The sequence below is a fragment of the Pyricularia pennisetigena genome, assembly GCF_004337985.1.
Source record: "Pyricularia pennisetigena strain Br36 chromosome Unknown Pyricularia_pennisetigena_Br36_Scf_20, whole genome shotgun sequence".
NCBI classification, from domain to species: Eukaryota; Fungi; Ascomycota; class Sordariomycetes; order Magnaporthales; family Pyriculariaceae; genus Pyricularia; species Pyricularia pennisetigena.
This window is the reverse complement of record NW_021940932.1, coordinates 35785-53170: the sequence shown is the minus strand read 5'-3', so window position 1 is coordinate 53170 and position 17386 is coordinate 35785. Positions and strand designations below refer to the sequence as shown.

Here is a 17386-nt window from a genome sequence, read left to right as displayed (position 1 = left end):
AAACTAGAACTACCGGAGAGAAAAAAAAGAAGAAAAACAAGGAAGATAAAGAAACAGAATCAGGACGAGGAGGCTCAAGTTAATTGCCTATTTGATCTCATCCGCCTCTGTACGACCCGGCCTCCAAAGGCCGCCGCCAGGCAGAAGCGCCCGTCAACGGTGGGAGTGTTTAAAGGATCCCCATCGCAGGATGAACGATTGGGTGGACGACCTCCTTGGCTTGGATAAGATGCTGTTGGTCCCCCCCCCCAACTTTCAGCGATGGGAATAACTTGAAGACTTGTCACGTGAGCCTGCAGGTAGCATTGATACTTCGGACTTTGGAGAAGTACTAAAGAAAGTGGGGCTGGCTGTCAACGATAGTGTACCACCGTGAATCACACTCACAGACCGGACCATCCTTGCTTGAAATCATGTGGATCTCCAGCCCCATTAAATTTTGGCTCCATCACATCACCACTTCATTTCGTCACCAACTCCGCTGGCATTTCCTTTTCAACCTTCCATGCTTTCTCCATCAATCACTACTCGGTCACCGAGTGCTAGACCTGCCACTCGGCTAGCTATTCATAAACTTTCACCATGAACGGCGATCTGCCACAGGAAACCATCTTCACTGATTGGCATCATCCGAGGCGCAAGTGGCCATGGCACAAGTTCCAACTGAAACCCAACGCATTGTATACGACGCTACACGAACGATTCAACACTAGAACGTGTCCAATACAAGACCCCCACGCCTTTCTATTCGACGTGCGCTCGTGCGCCAATGAATCAAACGATGTAGACGAGTTCTACGCCAGACTTGAGGAGCGAAGAGACGAGCGGGTGCGCGAGTTGGAAGAAGTCTGGGAGAACGTGACGGACTTGATGGTATTCGACAAGAGGGGCCTTCCTTCGAATCGGATATGGACGTGCAAGCAGTGCAATAATAGCTCGGGAATCAGTGAAGTCACTACTCCATGCGAGCCCGTGTCGACCAACGATACGCCCGACGTCCGTTCCCTGTGGTTTTTCAACATGATCCAGACAATGTCGTTCGACAGTATGGTTAGGTTTTTCGACGGATTTGTGCGAGAAGCACGCAAAGAGCGCGACGAGTACTACCGCGAGAAAAGGGCCAGAATGCAGCGGGGTCGGGAGGAGGGCGCCCGGCGACGCGCTGCAAAACAGAACCAAAAACTCCAAAACCAAAAGCGCGCTGGCGAGGGCAGCACCGCGGCGGCCGGGCCACAAGACAAAGCTGCTGGCCCCGAATTGGACGTTTCGATACCGGCCGGCGCTACTGTCCCTAATCCATCAATTCCCACCCGAAATGTCGCCAATAATCCGCCGCCATTATCACAGCCGCCGAGCACACCATCATCCGATCCCGAAACCTCATTCGATCAGTCCCCATACACCCCCGCGACGACTCCCTCGCCCCGCAGAGCACAGTCCGACTCGAGGACTGGTAAACGCAACATATGCACCGCCTCCAACTCCACTACCGCAAAGACGGCGAACTCACTCTATACCACCACTAAACACACAAAAAGAGGTCGCGCTACCTCAGAACAATCCTGTGAGGATGAGATCATTGCAACAGGTGAAGCTTCACTACGACAGCCGCGAAAAAAGAGACGCCGCGTCTCGCTACAAACCGAGAGCGATATCCCGGCGGGGAACGCTCAGATACAAACCAGCGCTGCGGGTACCTCTGAGGCTACCTGTGGAGTCCTGAGCGAGGCCGATATGTTTGCGGCAGCAACGATGGACGCCTCGCGGAAGCTACATGGGCTCATGGGCGATGATGGCTCCTCCAATCTGGACAAGACGAATGCATCGCCAGGGACGGAGACAAGCACAGAGTTGCGGCATTTCGAAAGAAGCCCCATCTCGGACATTGTACAACAGCCACTGCCACTAGGTCTTCAGGATCAAACGCAGCCTCTGTCCCCTTCGCTGGAAAATGACGAGTGGCCGTATGTGCCCATCGTGGAGTCACAGTGGCCATTCGACTGAACGAAAATGTTGTCATGTGGGCGCCAGCATGTGCAATGCCGAATACACCGCACGCAAGTCGTAAAATGAAAACTCGGCTCGATTTGAGTATGAACTGGCCGGACGTCGCTATCCTAGAAACGAGCTTGAACAAAAACCCCAGCCCCAGGGAGAAGAAGAAGCCGAGCCACAGTCTAGCAACGTGGTTGTAGGGAGACACGGAGATACGGTCGAAGTCTGGCATACAGCGTGAAGCCCATAGAAAATAGTCAGGCAGGGCTTGTTACTCAGTATCCAGATACAAGTGCAGCTTCCATAACCGACCAGTGAAATCGCATGCAAGTTAGTCGATAACCAGAGTCAACATCACTTTATCAGCTTGACTAGGAATCTGGAGCAAGTGCCTAGATTCTTCTGTCATATTTTGTTTCGCGATCTATGGCTACATCGGTGACCTACACGGGCCAATAGGGACCACAAACGGGACCTGAGCAAGAGGGCCTGGATTTAGTAGGCCTGACCTGATCGATCTGGTTCTAGTCTAGTCGATGTAGGTAAATGTGGTGCCAGGAAAAGGGGCCGGAGGGTCAACATTGATCACAGCGAAAGAGGGCAAGGGGCCATGGACAGACTGGAAGGGTACGAAGCAAAGGGAGAGAAAAAAACAAGCTGACTAAAACAAGATTTGGAAGATTAATTAGTGCCTACGTACGCTGTATCTAAATTTATGTCTAGAATACAAGCAGAAAGATACATCATTCCGTCGCCCGTCGCCCCTACACTAACAACCTTCCACTCATTTGCCACTTTATACACCAAGAGCAAGCTCGGAAAGGAGAGAATGACACATGACAATATAATAGCTATGCTGCTTATCCAAAGCGCCGTGCCCATCGGCCACCCGTCCCCAGCATCTTCTCCAACTGAGACGACGACCTGTAGCGCACTGAGGACCACTGACGCGACTGCAATCAGGAACAAGATCGACCCGTAGAAGCTAGCAAAGCCTTTGTTTTTTGCCTCACCATCACAATAAGCGCCAATATTTTCTGGTGCATCTCCTCTGCCTCCTCGTATTTCCCTTGGCTATGAAGTAACAGTACCAGGTTTTTGATACTACTAAGCGTGTCCGGGTTTTCTAGGCCCAGCACCTTTTCTCTAAGCGCCAGCGTTGTCCGAAGCATCTGCTCTGCCTCCTCGTATTTCCCCCGCTTATTAAGCACCGATTTCAGGTTTTCATAAGAGGGACCTTTTCTGAAATTGGTAAAGCAACAGATGGAAATTAAGGGGCCGCAAGCCAAAGCGCATCATACTTGGCGGAATCGATTGTGAGATTGAGGCCAAGAAACATCGTTGTAAAAGCTGTGGGGCAAGCTTTGCCAGCCATACACAGCGCCATCAGAAGTGAGTATCTGTATGCCTGACGACGATCACACTCCAAGGAAGATGAAAATCACAAAAGGCCGGTATCTGATCAGGTAACCGCAGGTCACATGATAAAATATCTGAGTTCACCTGTCCAATATGCCAAAGGCAGGTAAAACGGAAGGACAATTTCACGAGCCACGTCGAAAGACACGCTACACAAGGCGGTACCGGAAAGATAAGGTATGACTCACGTGCAGAGGAATACTTGCATTCCATCAAGAACGGGCAACCTGGCGAGAAGTTTTGTCGTGATTTAAACGGTGGCTACACCTACGTTAGTCAGTCGGGAAGTTTGGAAGGCTAAAGCATATCCGGGTCATATATCTAAGCTTTTGGGAATAGAATAGTCTTAATATTACGTCGTTTTAACCTTATTAATTTGAGCTTGGCCTACCAACTGCCGTTTTCCCCCCAAGCAGCTCTGACTGGCTCAGAATCAAGGCAAAGTTATACTAGCTGAAAATCTTTATTCACCGGCGCATTCGCACAAGGGATGCCTCTATATAGTTTTGCTGCTTCTCCGGTAGCAGCTCCACAGGTGCCTGCAACAGTAGTTGTTGCGTGTCCTCCTCGATTCCCCCGGCTCTGCAAAGAAGCACGATGTCTGCAAAGGGAACATAAGGTTGTTTTTGATGTTTGGGACTTTGCAGTGCGAGTTCAGTTTTACCCGAATATAATCACGCTTCCTTCTGCTCAGATTACCCGCACTACAAATTTGAGTAGCATTCAAGCTGAATCTGGGCCCATGGACACCCTTTGCCGCCGAGTAACGACGAATTTGTGTCCGTTATCTTGCCGAACGTCCCGAGCGCTCAGATGTATATCATTGGCCTGGATTCGGGAGCGGATTGCGGTCTTGTTGTTTCCGGTTAATGGTACAACCTATGCACTCGAAATGGGACGGTTAAGTGCCGCAGAATTCTTCCAGGCTTGTGGTGGGTACTGATGCCAAATCAAAGTCGGCCAGCTTGACAAAGATTCACGCCGGATAATCATCACATTCGCAGGTTTGATGTCTCGATGTGTGACTCCACTCTGATGGAGAAAAGCCACGGCTTGGAGCAACTGGTTGAAGAGATCTTTAACCTCGCGATTTCTGATGGGGCATAGGCGATGTGCATGGCAGCATGACTGCTGAACAGATTGAGTATTATCAACAGAAGGTCGACAACTGGTGGCATGGCACATTGCCCATGAGCCAGGCTGTGGATGATGCCGTGGCTCAAGCCAACAGGGAAAAGCCATGTACTAGCGAATTCTGACAAACGCGGCAAAGTGCTCCACATACCCCACCTTTAGGATGTGCGCATACATCCTAGATACAAATGGTCCCACCAACCAACCTACGACTGAAAAGCAATAGACGACGTCTCATACGCCCGCTAGCCTTGATATCATCAAGCTGAGCTGATGTCAGTGCGACTAAAAGGAAAAGAAAGTAAAAGAAAAGCAAAGAAAGTAAAAGAAAAGCAAAGAAAGGAAAAGAAAAGACTTTTGGAGACTTTTATCACCGGCTGCGGTCTGTCACTTCTGAAATCATTTCTGTCGTTGTCGCTTTCGATTAACAAACAATAAGCATTGCAGCAATGCAGACACAATTCGTTATTGACAGTTGGACCACTAGCACCAGGGATAACGAATGCACAATAATCGTGCGCTCTTCTGGAGCTGTTTTCTATCTTCAGTGGATACCCGCTGAGTTGGAAGCAGAGCCAATTCTTCTTGCAGACTTTTACAAGTCGCTCAAGATATTGAAAACCAATGAACACGAAGACGACGGTGGTGACGAAGGCTACGATGCGAGAAAGGCTGAGGCAGAAAAGCTTGCACAACCATTCAACGAAATTATCTCAGCGCTCGCCCCAGACCCACCAATGCCACCAATCACATTGCATCAATGGCTTAACCCTGAGTGGTTTCTATTGATTGCCACTGCAGATGAAGGCAAGATTCGACCAAGGAGAGACTACGAAAATCCTTACCTGCCTCCCGGAGAATATCGGCAATCGAGATTATGGAAGAGCCTTGATTTGGACAAGTGGGTGCCAAATTGGTACTTAGCACGTGACGTCCAAATAATTTCGACCAATCCCGGCGAAAATCCGCTTTTATCTCCTCCATCCAAGGTTTTTGTTCAAGGAGATGTTGTTTGCCATTTCAAAGGCTTTGAACGCGGATTCCCGGCAGTTTTTCGTGAGCTCAGAACTTTCCGCAAAATTTCGGACGCTTTAGCAACCGGTCAAATCCCATCTGATATGCGCATTTGTCGCCTCCAAGGTGTCGTGTGCGATGTCGATGTCGACACTCCTGACCAAACACGAATTACTGGTTTGCTCTTGGTGTACATTGAGCCCAAAATCACTCCCGCACCCAGCACCTTGATGAATATCGCCAGGTCAACCAACCAGGAAACTCGCAAGCGCTGGGCCAAAGAACTGGGAACGACCGTTCAAACCCTTCACAAGGCTGGGATACAATGGGGAGATGCAAAACCTGACAACATATTGGTTGATAAGAATGATGACTTGTGGTTGATTGACTTTGACGGCGGCTACACTCACACTTGGGTTAGTCACGATAACTGTGAAACAGAGGAAGGTGACCTTGAAGGGTTGGATAAGATTCAAGTTTGGCTTTGTAACATGGGTTGAAGATGTATTCCAGAGGCGGACAGAGGCGACCAACTAAAAAGGGGCCAGCGGCAGACTTCAATTTTGCATTACCATGACACAAAGTCGCTTGTGCTATAATGAAAAGATTTCAAGGCCTGAAGTAATTTGATATTAGCCAATGTGTGACTATCAATTTTGCCTTAATATGTGCGGTCTATTAACTTGTGTACTTCTCACGGTAACATAACAAATTGCTATTCTGAACGTTGTCTTTGATATTTTACTATTTAAAATGATAGAATCCTACCGTTTGTCATACTACTCGTGATATGAAAACAATGCGTGGGTTTCCTTTGGCAGGCTCAAGCCTAAGGAACGTGAAGCAAATGAGTGTGACTTGCTTGTTAGGTCAAGTTTCTGATTAAAAAGTGTGGCAACGCGAGAAAGTGATGAAAAGGCATGTGGCAAGGTGGGTTCGAGAGTGCTTGTGTAGTGTCTTTGACCTGGGGCTGATTGCGTTCGCTGTAGGTGCACGGGACAACCATATTCGGCTAATAGTCCTCATATCGCGGTTGGTGATTAATGTCCTCCTGACTAGAGTTATTTGAAATTATTAGCCTACGTTCAACCCTAAAAATGGAAGAATAAAAATATGACTTACGAGACAACTGATCGACATTTTCGACAGATTGAGTGTTCGCAGAAGCAAGTATCATACACATTGCCAAGTTCATCTGCTCCATCAATTTGGGTTTGACACTGGCAGCAGTACCAGCCATATTGTTTGAGATACCACTTCTTGCATTTCGTGGTCTGACAATACCCCCCAGTGTTGGCCCGAGTTGTTGGAGGGTCTAGGCAAGGAAGAAGTTTGCCGGTTCTTGCATTGTGGCGATTTGCTTGTACGGCTTCTGGGCAGTCTTCGGGGTCTTTAGGGTGCAACACGGAGGGTTCTTTGGTATGACCACAATCAAATAGATTGGTAACTTTTTGACACATGCTGATCGTACCAACAGGATAATGATGGGTTTGGTGTATTGATATGCCGACTCTTCAAAGTATTCTGTGAAGGTACTATGAAGGTGCCTGAAGAATCCAAGAGTTTTGGAAAGGGTATATTAAGCTTTTAAAGGCAAAGACTTATCGTCCTCGTGATGGTATCTCTCAGTGGTGGGACTTTTGCTGTCAATGTTTGCACTCCTAATTTTCGTTTCGACATCTGGTCCGTATCGAGCTGTGGTTGTGTGGCGCCAAAATGCTCGCCTAGTAACCCCCTTTCCGTTTTCTGTTTCTCTGTCCATCTGTAACCTCCCTGACTAACTTGACCGTGACCACGTCTCTACCGCTCGTGCTTCCGCTTGCTGCTTGCAGTCGGGAAAACTTGTAATTATTATCTCCAACCAATATTGGTCCCCGCTAGATGGGAAGGATCCGGGCGAGAGGGTGCAACCCCTCTCGCACCCTCTTGCCCACACCCATGGCTCGCAGGAACCGGGGATAACCAGCGGCCGGATATGATCGTATCTGTTTGGATTGTGGCGGAGACGGCATACAGGCTAATATGCCCGGCGTTAAGGTCGTCCGAAGACTCGTATGTGTGATTACCTCATGAGCGAGTATGGGTGTAGCCGACGTGAAGAAGCTGGCATCCGGCTGTCGTTAGTTCTCAAGAGGTACTGTGACCCTCCAGGGAAGACTTTCCTCTGGAACGATTAGTACTGCTACTACGAAGAGTGACTGCGTCCACGCCCCAAAGTCCAGAACCTCCATACCATTTTAACCCCATGAATTCAGCACCCATGGTCACATTGTGCAGCTCCAAAGCAGCCGTGAAAAAGAACATCTTATGACCGGGTACATGCTCCCTGTTCACTCAGTCGATAGACAACCAAAACAACGCGCCACCCGCAAGCAACACAAATCATGCCCAATCGATTTGAAAAACGAACGGTAAACAAGGAGGCCTCCACAAAGGAGAAACTGTGTAACTCACAAGTCCCGTGATAGACGCAGTCCAGGCCCCCTCTCTCTCCTAAAATGATCCACTTTAAATAATTGCCTCCTCCTCTACGCGTGTTAAGTGCTGTTCTATGTATCCAAACAAACTCGTCGATCAGTCGCGTCTTATGGGTTGGTCGTTCTCGTCTTTGTCTTGAGAGGTAAGGATAGTGGGGGCGTCGTCGTGAACGCCAGTGCTTTTCTGAACTTCGCAAGAAACGAAAACGTCAGTGTATTGTTTATTCCTGGACGGATCTTCCGAAACTATACATGCAATCAGGTTGCCTGAGCAATTATCTCCCCACCTCGTTATCCCATCGGTGCAAGTATCCCCAAGGTCTGCTCCTCAGCGCAACTTTTGACATGAACGAGCCACGCCCGCGAGCAAACCATTAGGCGAGACATGTTATATTCGGGATCTTAGTGTTTCACGTGCTTGGTCTCCCGTACCTTTGTATGGTCACACATGTCGATTAATTTTGAGCTGGACTACCTGCTGAGCTGTGATAGGAAAACCCAAGACGTGCTGATGCTGTTTTTGCTTCAACTGCAATCACATTCCCGACTGCTGGTATGAGATTGGTACTGAAAACTGACGCAGGCATCCTGCTCTATCACCACGTATTTGTCGCCAGTCTAGTTGCAGGATGACTGGCACCCCAACCTCCTGTCCTTGCATCCATTAAGCCGCCACGGTAATAAGATGATGTCTCACGAGAGCGGTGTCATATGGTGGGTCTTGGAACGTTACACAAGAGGATTCCCTCGCCTCTTTTTCCTGATATTCCTTGCTCGGGTGGGTTTAAAATGGTTGTGGATGGGGTGTATGCCTTCTATTCTCGATTATTGGAGCACCTCGCTGGAGTCGTAAATCTATAGATTCCCATGTCACACGGGACAATGGCGAGAACTAAACGGTACTTACTAATTAGTGGGAGTTTAGAAAGATCGAACCGTCTCGTGAAGAACATTGCTAGGATTTCAGGACGAATTTTCGGTTGAGGAGAATTAGGATTGCTTTAGCTTTACCTCCCGTAATTTGCCTTAAACGATCTTTTTAGGACACCAGCTTCGTCAACCGCAAGACACAGAAAGAATGCGCAACCCAATCGCAATCATGTGATAGTTTCATCTCGCTGCATATTGTAGTATCACCGTGAAGCCAATTACACGGCGACAAGGGGATGTATCCCAGCTAAAGTGTCCTGCACGCAGGACACTTTGTATGAGTACGGAACAGTATATTGTGCCATATGTACTGTGCGGCAGAACAGTTGATGGGCTGTGTGCCCAGAATGTACATACATCGCACCGATTTAAGGGCGGGGTAGCAGGGCTTGTCGCCTACTTACGAAAGGACCGGGGGGTGGGTAGTCGTCCCATACTCTGTTTATCTGCAGAACTTTATTTGGTTTCTTTTTCCCACTTTTTCCGATGCTAAAAAGTCGCTCTGGGCTTCACGTCCTCCCATCATTGAAGAACTTTGACTATGGACGCTAAGGACGAAGCCAATGACGCCGCCCTAGCGAACACATTACTCACCGGAGCGGTGGAGCGATTTCAAAATTTAGTTTCGACTTGGAGAAATTACACTTCGGAAGCCCCCCAATTTAACCTCCACGAACTGACACCGACCGATCAAGTTACTGCATTTACCAAAATCGCTATCCAAATTGGCGACACAATACCTATTCGAAAACTTCTGCGCATACTAGCCTACCTTGAAGCTAATAGGCAATTGCAATCACAGAAGTGCAAGAAGCGCAAGAATATAAAGGCTGAGTTGCTTAATGCGGCTTACCATCGTCTCGAAAGCCCGAAAATTACGTATAAGACTTTCAAAAACAATCTAAGTGAAGCCTCAAAATTTCACCAATATCTCGGGGCCCTCATAGTTTTCCTCCCGTTTGGCGAGGCCAAGGTCACAAAATTGAACTCGAAGGGCGTCAAGAAGCACCTTGAAGCCCACACTCAATATCAGGATCTGTCGCAAACAGGGCAAGAGTTTCTTAAATCGATCTTCACGGGTGATGCATTTGCCAAAAGGATTTGGGAAATCCACCCTTTCAGCCAAGGTTTACCTCTGGAGCATCAAGTCGCCCTCCTTAGAATCAAGTCTTCAGATCCTCTGCCTGGCAACTATCGAGTTGATCAACGTGGACATGTCGTCCTTTCGAGCCCGCTTCCAAAACCATCGTCCTTCCCTACCAAGGTACCGAACGCAGACTGCACAGAAGCAACCTCACAACCATGTTTACCATTCTCGCCCATATTGTTCGTATCACCATTCAACTTGCAAGACAAAGACAACACCGAGGCAGGCGGAATCGAAGCGTCCCCACACCCATCTCTTCTAGCGCCCTCCGATTTCCCACCACTGCCTTCATCGTCATCTCCTTGGTCACTGCCGGCAACACCAGCCTTATCCAACCCTCTCCCTCTCCGGTCATCATCAACCTTGGTGGTTCCGACCTCCTGGCTGACCGACAATGTCATCGATGAGTATATGGGTGACCTCGCCAAGAAGCACGGCTTCTGTTTCTTCAACAGCTGTTTCTTCAATCAGGAGAGGCCCATTAACAAAAAGTGGAAGGCCGAGCATGGTGATCCCTTGACAGATCTAGTAATGATCCCTATCAACCACAATCATCACTGGTACCTAATGGTCATGTACAAGCCATCCAACTCTTTAGTTGACACCGATCGAACCGTCTGCTTTCTTAATTCCTGGGAGAGCGTGGCCTCGTACGCCCAAAATTTCGAACGTTGGCTCGCATATCTCAACGATCTTGGGTGGAAAGGTCGGGTAGAGGAAACTCAGATACAAGTTCCCCAGCAGACCAATGGTTCCGACTGTGGAGTTTATGTCCTGGCATTCGCTAAAACGATTGCAGACAACTACAGCGCGTTTTTGTCTAGCCCTAGTAACCTTCTCCAGGACTTCTGGAACTTCGACGCGCGAGAGTTTCGCAAAACCATAGCAGCCGCCGCCATTAGTGGGCCTGTTGACAACCGAGTCGTTGCTTCCAACAGAGGGATAGACAACCATGACGACACTGTCATCAACTCAAGCGAGAATTTCCGCATCGCCGACCTCTCAGCTCTTCCATATCCCTACCAGGGGGGCAAACGAAAGAGTGGCTCATCAGCAACTGCTCGGAACGTATCTTCCTCACTGTCGCCAGCAGACTCATTATGGGACTCATCAGAAGGGGTCGTGGTGGAGAGAGCACAATGCGCTCCCTTAAGGGTAAAACGACGAAAGATATTGTTACCAACCACAAGAGCGTACAACGACGGGGTCATGACTACTGATGTGTAAGTGTAAAGAACCTCCAGCTAACAGTGATACTGTTGACAATTTGTTGTGGACATTGCTGAGACAGAAGACAGGGTGACTGTGCTAAGAAAAGGTCTCGCGACAGTTGGCGATGAAATTACAATGGCTGAAACCGAGACTGCTCCCCTGAACGTCTCTTTGTCATTGTCCCCAACAGAACTATTTTCCAATCCGGGAGCATCCATACAGCAAAATAGCAGTAAGCCACCATTCCCCCGTTATATAGTTCTGTCTGATTCGCTCCTATAATCATGCAGACCGGATTGCACCGAAGGAGATTGACGCTTCAAGCAACAACCTCCGCGTCGAAAACCAGAGGCGTGGCTCGTCAGCCTTTGCTTCCTTGAACGCCTCTTCTCTGTCGTCACCAGCAGAGCTATTCCAGGACTCATTAGACGAGGGTGCGGTGATGAAAGCACAGCCCGCTCCCACTAAACGACCTTTGTCAGCCGAAGACCAAAGAGCTGATAACGATGTGGCTATGACCGAGGGGTAAGTAAGGAGAAATTTTGATTCACAAACATACATTACTAACATTTTTGATATGAAAAGTGCTGATACGGATAGGAGGAATGTGCCTAGCAGATGCCCTACTATCGATGTGACGACAGATGGTGTGGACGACGTGTCAATGCCTACTAACTGGTCGCTGATGTCTCCTGCACCTTCACCACTAGAATCTACGTCAACCTCCATATCAGAATTGCCATCTACCCAAATTCATTCAACCGATATGGCGAGAGAGAAAGTCCAAACCATACTTGGTAAGTTGTTATCTTCTCTCAAAGTGCGTAGCAGTTAATTGACATGGTATTAAGATGCAATGAGTTGCCTTCAAACTTGCAACTGGCACTTCGCGAGCGATCCTCAGTTCACAACCTTCCAAGAATGGCTTGAAAAACACCATACCCAACCCAACCTCCAAAACGTCAGTGGCTGGGCTCCAATAATGATGTTCAGGAATTTCCCCTATGAGCTCGAGACGGTGGCCGGTGACGAACAAGCTCCCTACAGCATGCAAACTAGCGATGAGGCCTGTCCAGGTTTAGTCGACGCGGTGGACAGGCTTCATACGGATGGATACTTACATTGGAACGACAGCTTTGCCGCTAAAGCTTTGAAGACTATCCAGGAATTAGATAACTTCGCCCAGGGACTCGGCATCCTTCGTTCTATGTTATCAAGCACGCAGCTGCGAGAATTTCTCAGGAAGTGGTTTGCGCCAAGCGAAGGACCGTACATAATAGGACATTGCTTCTATTATAGCGATACTGGAACAGGGGGACTTCCGATCTTTCTTCGACGTAACATTGGTCAAAGCGATCGTTTTTTGGGTTTACATTTACTCACTGCGAATGCAAGCGTCCGGTATTTTGTCGGGTCCCATGGAGTAGATTGGGCTCCGACAGAGGAGACGCTTCTGTTCAAGAATGATCAATCGGCGCTTAAACAGTACCCAAGTAAACGAATGTCAGATGGTTTGTAAGTAAACCGAACTGTGAATTTCGATCCGGTGTAATTTTCAACTAACTAATAGCTCCTCTAGCGCGCTATTCGATCCCAGTCTTAACCACCAAATCGAAGCTGGTGTAGCCCTGACTATTATAGTTGGCCTGCCACAGACGTTCGTGGGGTTTCCGCAGTTGAAGCTGAATAATCCATATGTAAGAGGAATTGTCGAGGCGATGAGGAAGGATATTGGGATTGGCTGGAACTTGGAAATGGAATCCGATCCCAAAAACACTCTTGAATGTCTGAGATCCGACTCAAGTTAGTATGTCTCCAAGTATGAGGATTCAGTATGAAGCTTACTCCGATTTAGAGCTTGTTATTTCCCACAATTTGGACAATCCCCCTTCATCCCTTTCCCTCCACAGTTCGGGCAGGTGTTTCCCATAGTATTGACAAGGTGCGATGAAGATGGAAAGTCGATTGAAGAGGTAGAATATTCGTTGAAATGGGGAAGTTGCTTCGTAATAAAAATGCCTGGAACGAAACAACCAAGGAAATGGGGCAGGAGAATGGAGGAAAATGAGCAGCTTCAAAAGAATACCTAGAAGGGAGGTGGGATAATATGCTCTACAAGAATTAGTGGCATGTGAGCGCAAAAATGCCTCGCGCTAGCCATGTGGGGTATGTGGGGTAGAAACACATGCAACTTTGACGGACCACATCGTCCGTCCGCTTCTTTCACTTTCATGGATTAATTATCATTAAACGAGGAAGCACTCGTCGTCGAAATTGTTCTCAGCCCGCTCAAAACTGTCGCCCTCAAATGCTCCCTGGTTGTCACTCGACCCTGAAGTTCGCCTCGATATTCGAGTCCATTAGGATTTCAGATATATTCAAGGATTCACTTTCTTGGTTTCGAATTGGTTCCTCCTTCCACGCTGATCCAGGGATCACGTGCATATCCCATCATAACAGCTGTTGTAATACAAAGATGACAGATTGTGCCGTTACTTGGGGTTAGTTTTGCGCCATCCGTCAGCTTGGCTTCAGAATGGCATCGAGTAGCACCCCATTAGACAACAGTTCAATACGAATACGGTACTCTCCCTAGTTCCTTTCTCTCCTTACGGGAAGCATAAGGCATTCCTTATTCCCAATCACTTTCGGTTCTAACTGGGGTTGGAAACAAATAAATTTAAAGGCGGTAAACAATGATTTTGCCATTGCAGAGGGCGCTGGATGGTGCGGCAACAGTATGCAAAAATTCTATATGCTTTGTGAAGAATTTCTTAAGTTTCAGTGGCTCGATAAACTCTTTAAGATGATCGTTCTTGTGCAAAAAGGCGAGAGTGATCAGGTTACTATATTGACCCTAATTGTTAGCACACAACCTCGATGTCCCTAAGCCTCGTGCGATGCAGTACGTAAACTTAAGCGCCCTTCGGCTAGAATAGCTGCCCCATTTTTTAGTGTGAAGCGGTGGTGTGGATCCACAAGGCGCCCCAGTGAGCAGCCTAGTCTCGATACTGCCCGGGGTGAGCACATGCAAATTAAGGTTCTAATTCTTCCTGATCCCCGATGTCGAAAAACCCCGTATCGGAACAGTGCTTTTACCCATGGGCCTTCACCAACTTACAGGGGGCGACTCAGTATGGCTGAAAACACTCAACCAAGACGGATCAGAATCTTATTGAGCCGTAATATGCCTTTCCAGTATAGAAAAAGGAAGTAATGTACCACCGCCAACCCCTTATTCTTGCAGAGTATCTACGTAGGTAGCCTAATTTCACTGACAAGCTGCGACTCAACGATCGACATGGAAGGTCCACAGTTTGAATTGTAACCTTTGGATTTCATGGCAGTTCAGACCACCGTCCATCCCTTGATGAGCCTGTGATAAACAGGCCACCCTAGGCATCACACGCTCTTAGGAGTTTAGAAGAGCGCTGAGAAGGTAGCAAGAACAATAATTTCACTCCATGAACCGGCCGAACAAACTTCCGGGAAGACCATCACGTCCAGGGCTTGGCCATCTGTCAGGGGTGTGTCCTTTTATAACGAGATATCCTTCCCTTTTATTTCTTCTAATTTGCTTCCTTTTCCAATGATCTTCAAAATGGAACCCCAAAGCAGTGTGATGCCCATAGGGGTATTTTTCTTTTGTACCATTCTATCTACTTTTATAATGTTTTTCAACGTCCTGGCCAGGCTATACATTCGCTCCAAAAGATCCCAGGAAACTCGAGTTTTTTTGTTTATCTGCGTCTGTGACTGGCTTCTCGTCACGAGCGCCGCACTAATGATCACGCAGACGGTATTGGTTTGTCAGGAGTGGAACCATCGAGCTGCGGGTTCAAGTCCTGAGCTCATCCTACGAGTAGGTAGTCCCTGATTCTCTCTGGGCAATAAGCTCTAACACTTCTAAGCTTCAACTCGATATCGCTCTCCTCGGCGTATTTGCAACTGCCTGGACAAAAGCCTCGGTGTGCCTTGTCATTATACGACTTAACATGGTTTCCGGCAATATCTCTTTGTTTTTTTTCAATCCTCCCTGCTTCAACTGTTTGGTTCACTATTTATCGTTTGTCCTTCTAGTTTTTGTTTTTATGGTTGCGGTCGTAACAACCGTTGCATGGTCGGTCCTATATCACCTTTCGAAGCTATCTTCGGAGACCGTTGGCAAGCTCTATCTCGCGTACGGAATATCAAATGCCCTGACAGAAGCATTGATTATCACTGGCCTGGGCTTTACGGTGCGCTCCGCTCTTTCACACAACAACATTGGAGCGCTGTTGGGGTCCAGAGGGTTGTAAGTAAAATGTTCTTGGTGTTGCTTGTGTCTAGTACTGATTTCAATAGCTGCTTGATATTTGCAATCGGCAGTCTTTCGACGCAGGCATCAGACTACCACCTCGGTAGGCTCCTCCAGCAGATATCCGACAATATTTCGATCGTCACTATCTGCCTCCCGATGATCGTCAAGTTTATTGGGGAGAACGGACAGAATAACAACATCCAGGACCCGCGGGCTAGTAGTACGGGTCATCTTCGCAATTTTCAATTCTTGTCGACATTGAGCAGTAATCGCCAAAACCAAGATGTTGAACTGAGTCCCGTCGAAGATATCATGAAAGTCTGAACCCGCGGATTTTACCATGGCTCGGCCACAAATATAGGCTTTTGGCTTCTGATGAGGAGGATTGATAACTTATTTATGTACACTACAACTAAAATATCTTGCTCACTATGTCCTAAACCTACTGGGTCTTCCTAAAATTGTGCCTGTGTATTCGTTGATGTTGGATAAAATTTACGTTATCAGCCCAAACCTGGCCACTACGTGGTTTGCTCCATTGTGGATTGGATGCGGTTACCATACCCCTTGCATTTGAATTGGAGTTTAGCGCATTTGACCGATGTTCTGGAGTCCCCGCTGTTACTATTGTCACCAGTCGTTCAATCGGTTTTGCAAACTCGACACTGTCGAGAAACGGTGCCAAAAATGCCCTCATTTCCATTCCGACATTCTTGCAAGAGAGATCCTCGTTCTGATTACAGGATTTTGTTTCGGAACTGCGCCGCTTTTCGAAATCTGCAAACCGGATTCTAATCCCCGGTTCCCCGATATTAATCTTTGCTTTGGTGCGGAACGGAATTTGCTAGCGTTTTTGTGAGTTTTTTTGCTAACGAATTGAAAGACCGGGTTAGTCCTTGACAGAGGATAAGAATTGTTTTCAGAAACAAATCCTAAGGCATATTTGAAGTATTCCCGGCAGTAAGTACGCCATAAACAAGCTGTGTTGCCATATGCATTGGCTAAACCTTAACAGACAAGTGGGGACGGTCGGAATGGCCAGGAAAAGTGGAAATACCAAAAACGAATAATGGTCTCACAACCCTGGCAGTCGGCAACTATGGAATGGTTGTGTTTCTCGATGTCAAGCAAATATGACGATAAACCTATTAGCTGCTGCCAGTTTTGTTCAGCGAACATGCTTTCCCTGAAACTCCTCATATTTAGGTAATGAAGGTCTCTGGAGACATCTGGCTCCTGCGTAATATTTCCACATGCTGCCCTTCGTCGAATATCCTCATCCTCATCCCGTAATAGGTCCACGAGGCACAAGGAACAGGTTTTTGCACACTATAAAAAGCTCCAATGCAGTTTGAGCGGTTTTCGACGTGATCTAACTTCACGAAAAATGAGGCTGTCTCCAGGCGGTGAGCCCTTCGAATCCATCACTTACGCTTATCCAGGTTTCCAACTAGCTGTAGCGGTGTTAGCAAGCTCGCCGATATTGCAGCAAAAGTAAATACATACAGCACAGACTATCTTTCTTTATTTGATAACACATGTTGGGTGGGCATCGCATGCTTGATTGCAAAGACTGTTGATACTTCAAGCACCATTCCGATACAATGATTATGGCGTGGCCACACATAAAGATTTTCTGTTGTGCCAAACAATTGATTCAGGACTATTCAAGCCAGAAGTAAGGGAAACACACCTGTATATGCTTACACATGACGATGATCTTCAGAGGACTGTGTCTGCTGAGATAGCGGCTTCAGA

At 47.7% G+C, this 17386-nt stretch overlaps 6 protein-coding genes across 6 annotated transcripts; 4 read left to right on the top strand and 2 right to left on the bottom strand.

The window, feature by feature from the left end:
• Positions 1 to 582: 582 nt before the first annotated feature.
• PpBr36_11201 (uncharacterized protein) lies at positions 583 to 2004 on the top strand (the record flags this gene model as incomplete). The annotated part of the gene is made up of 1 exon (XM_029898303.1): positions 583 to 2004. The coding sequence occupies one exon, from the start codon at positions 583 to 585 to the stop codon at positions 2002 to 2004; it is 1422 nt and encodes a 473-aa protein (XP_029743235.1).
• Positions 2005 to 4997: 2993 nt separating this feature from the next.
• Positions 4998 to 6099, top strand: PpBr36_11200 (uncharacterized protein; the record flags this gene model as incomplete). Its single annotated transcript, XM_029898302.1, has 2 exons — positions 4998 to 5978; positions 6004 to 6099. The coding sequence occupies 2 exons, from the start codon at positions 4998 to 5000 to the stop codon at positions 6097 to 6099; spliced, it is 1077 nt and encodes a 358-aa protein (XP_029743234.1).
• A 475-nt stretch (positions 6100 to 6574) lies between these two features.
• On the bottom strand, positions 6575 to 7022 carry PpBr36_11199 (uncharacterized protein; the record flags this gene model as incomplete). The annotated part of the gene is made up of 2 exons (XM_029898301.1): positions 6575 to 6617; positions 6685 to 7022. 2 exons carry the CDS (start codon positions 7020 to 7022, stop codon positions 6575 to 6577), a joined length of 381 nt encoding a protein of 126 aa, XP_029743239.1.
• A 2488-nt stretch (positions 7023 to 9510) lies between these two features.
• PpBr36_11198 (uncharacterized protein) lies at positions 9511 to 13279 on the top strand (the record flags this gene model as incomplete). The annotated part of the gene is made up of 8 exons (XM_029898300.1): positions 9511 to 9570; positions 9772 to 11339; positions 11415 to 11560; positions 11619 to 11853; positions 12039 to 12125; positions 12295 to 12843; positions 12899 to 13131; positions 13239 to 13279. 8 exons carry the CDS (start codon positions 9511 to 9513, stop codon positions 13277 to 13279), a joined length of 2919 nt encoding a protein of 972 aa, XP_029743238.1.
• A 1719-nt stretch (positions 13280 to 14998) lies between these two features.
• PpBr36_11197 (uncharacterized protein) lies at positions 14999 to 15952 on the top strand (the record flags this gene model as incomplete). The annotated part of the gene is made up of 3 exons (XM_029898299.1): positions 14999 to 15190; positions 15474 to 15622; positions 15673 to 15952. The coding sequence occupies 3 exons, from the start codon at positions 14999 to 15001 to the stop codon at positions 15950 to 15952; spliced, it is 621 nt and encodes a 206-aa protein (XP_029743242.1).
• Positions 15953 to 17093: 1141 nt separating this feature from the next.
• Positions 17094 to 17339, bottom strand: PpBr36_11196 (uncharacterized protein; the record flags this gene model as incomplete). Its single annotated transcript, XM_029898298.1, has 2 exons — positions 17094 to 17264; positions 17322 to 17339. The coding sequence occupies 2 exons, from the start codon at positions 17337 to 17339 to the stop codon at positions 17094 to 17096; spliced, it is 189 nt and encodes a 62-aa protein (XP_029743241.1).
• Positions 17340 to 17386: the final 47 nt, after the last annotated feature.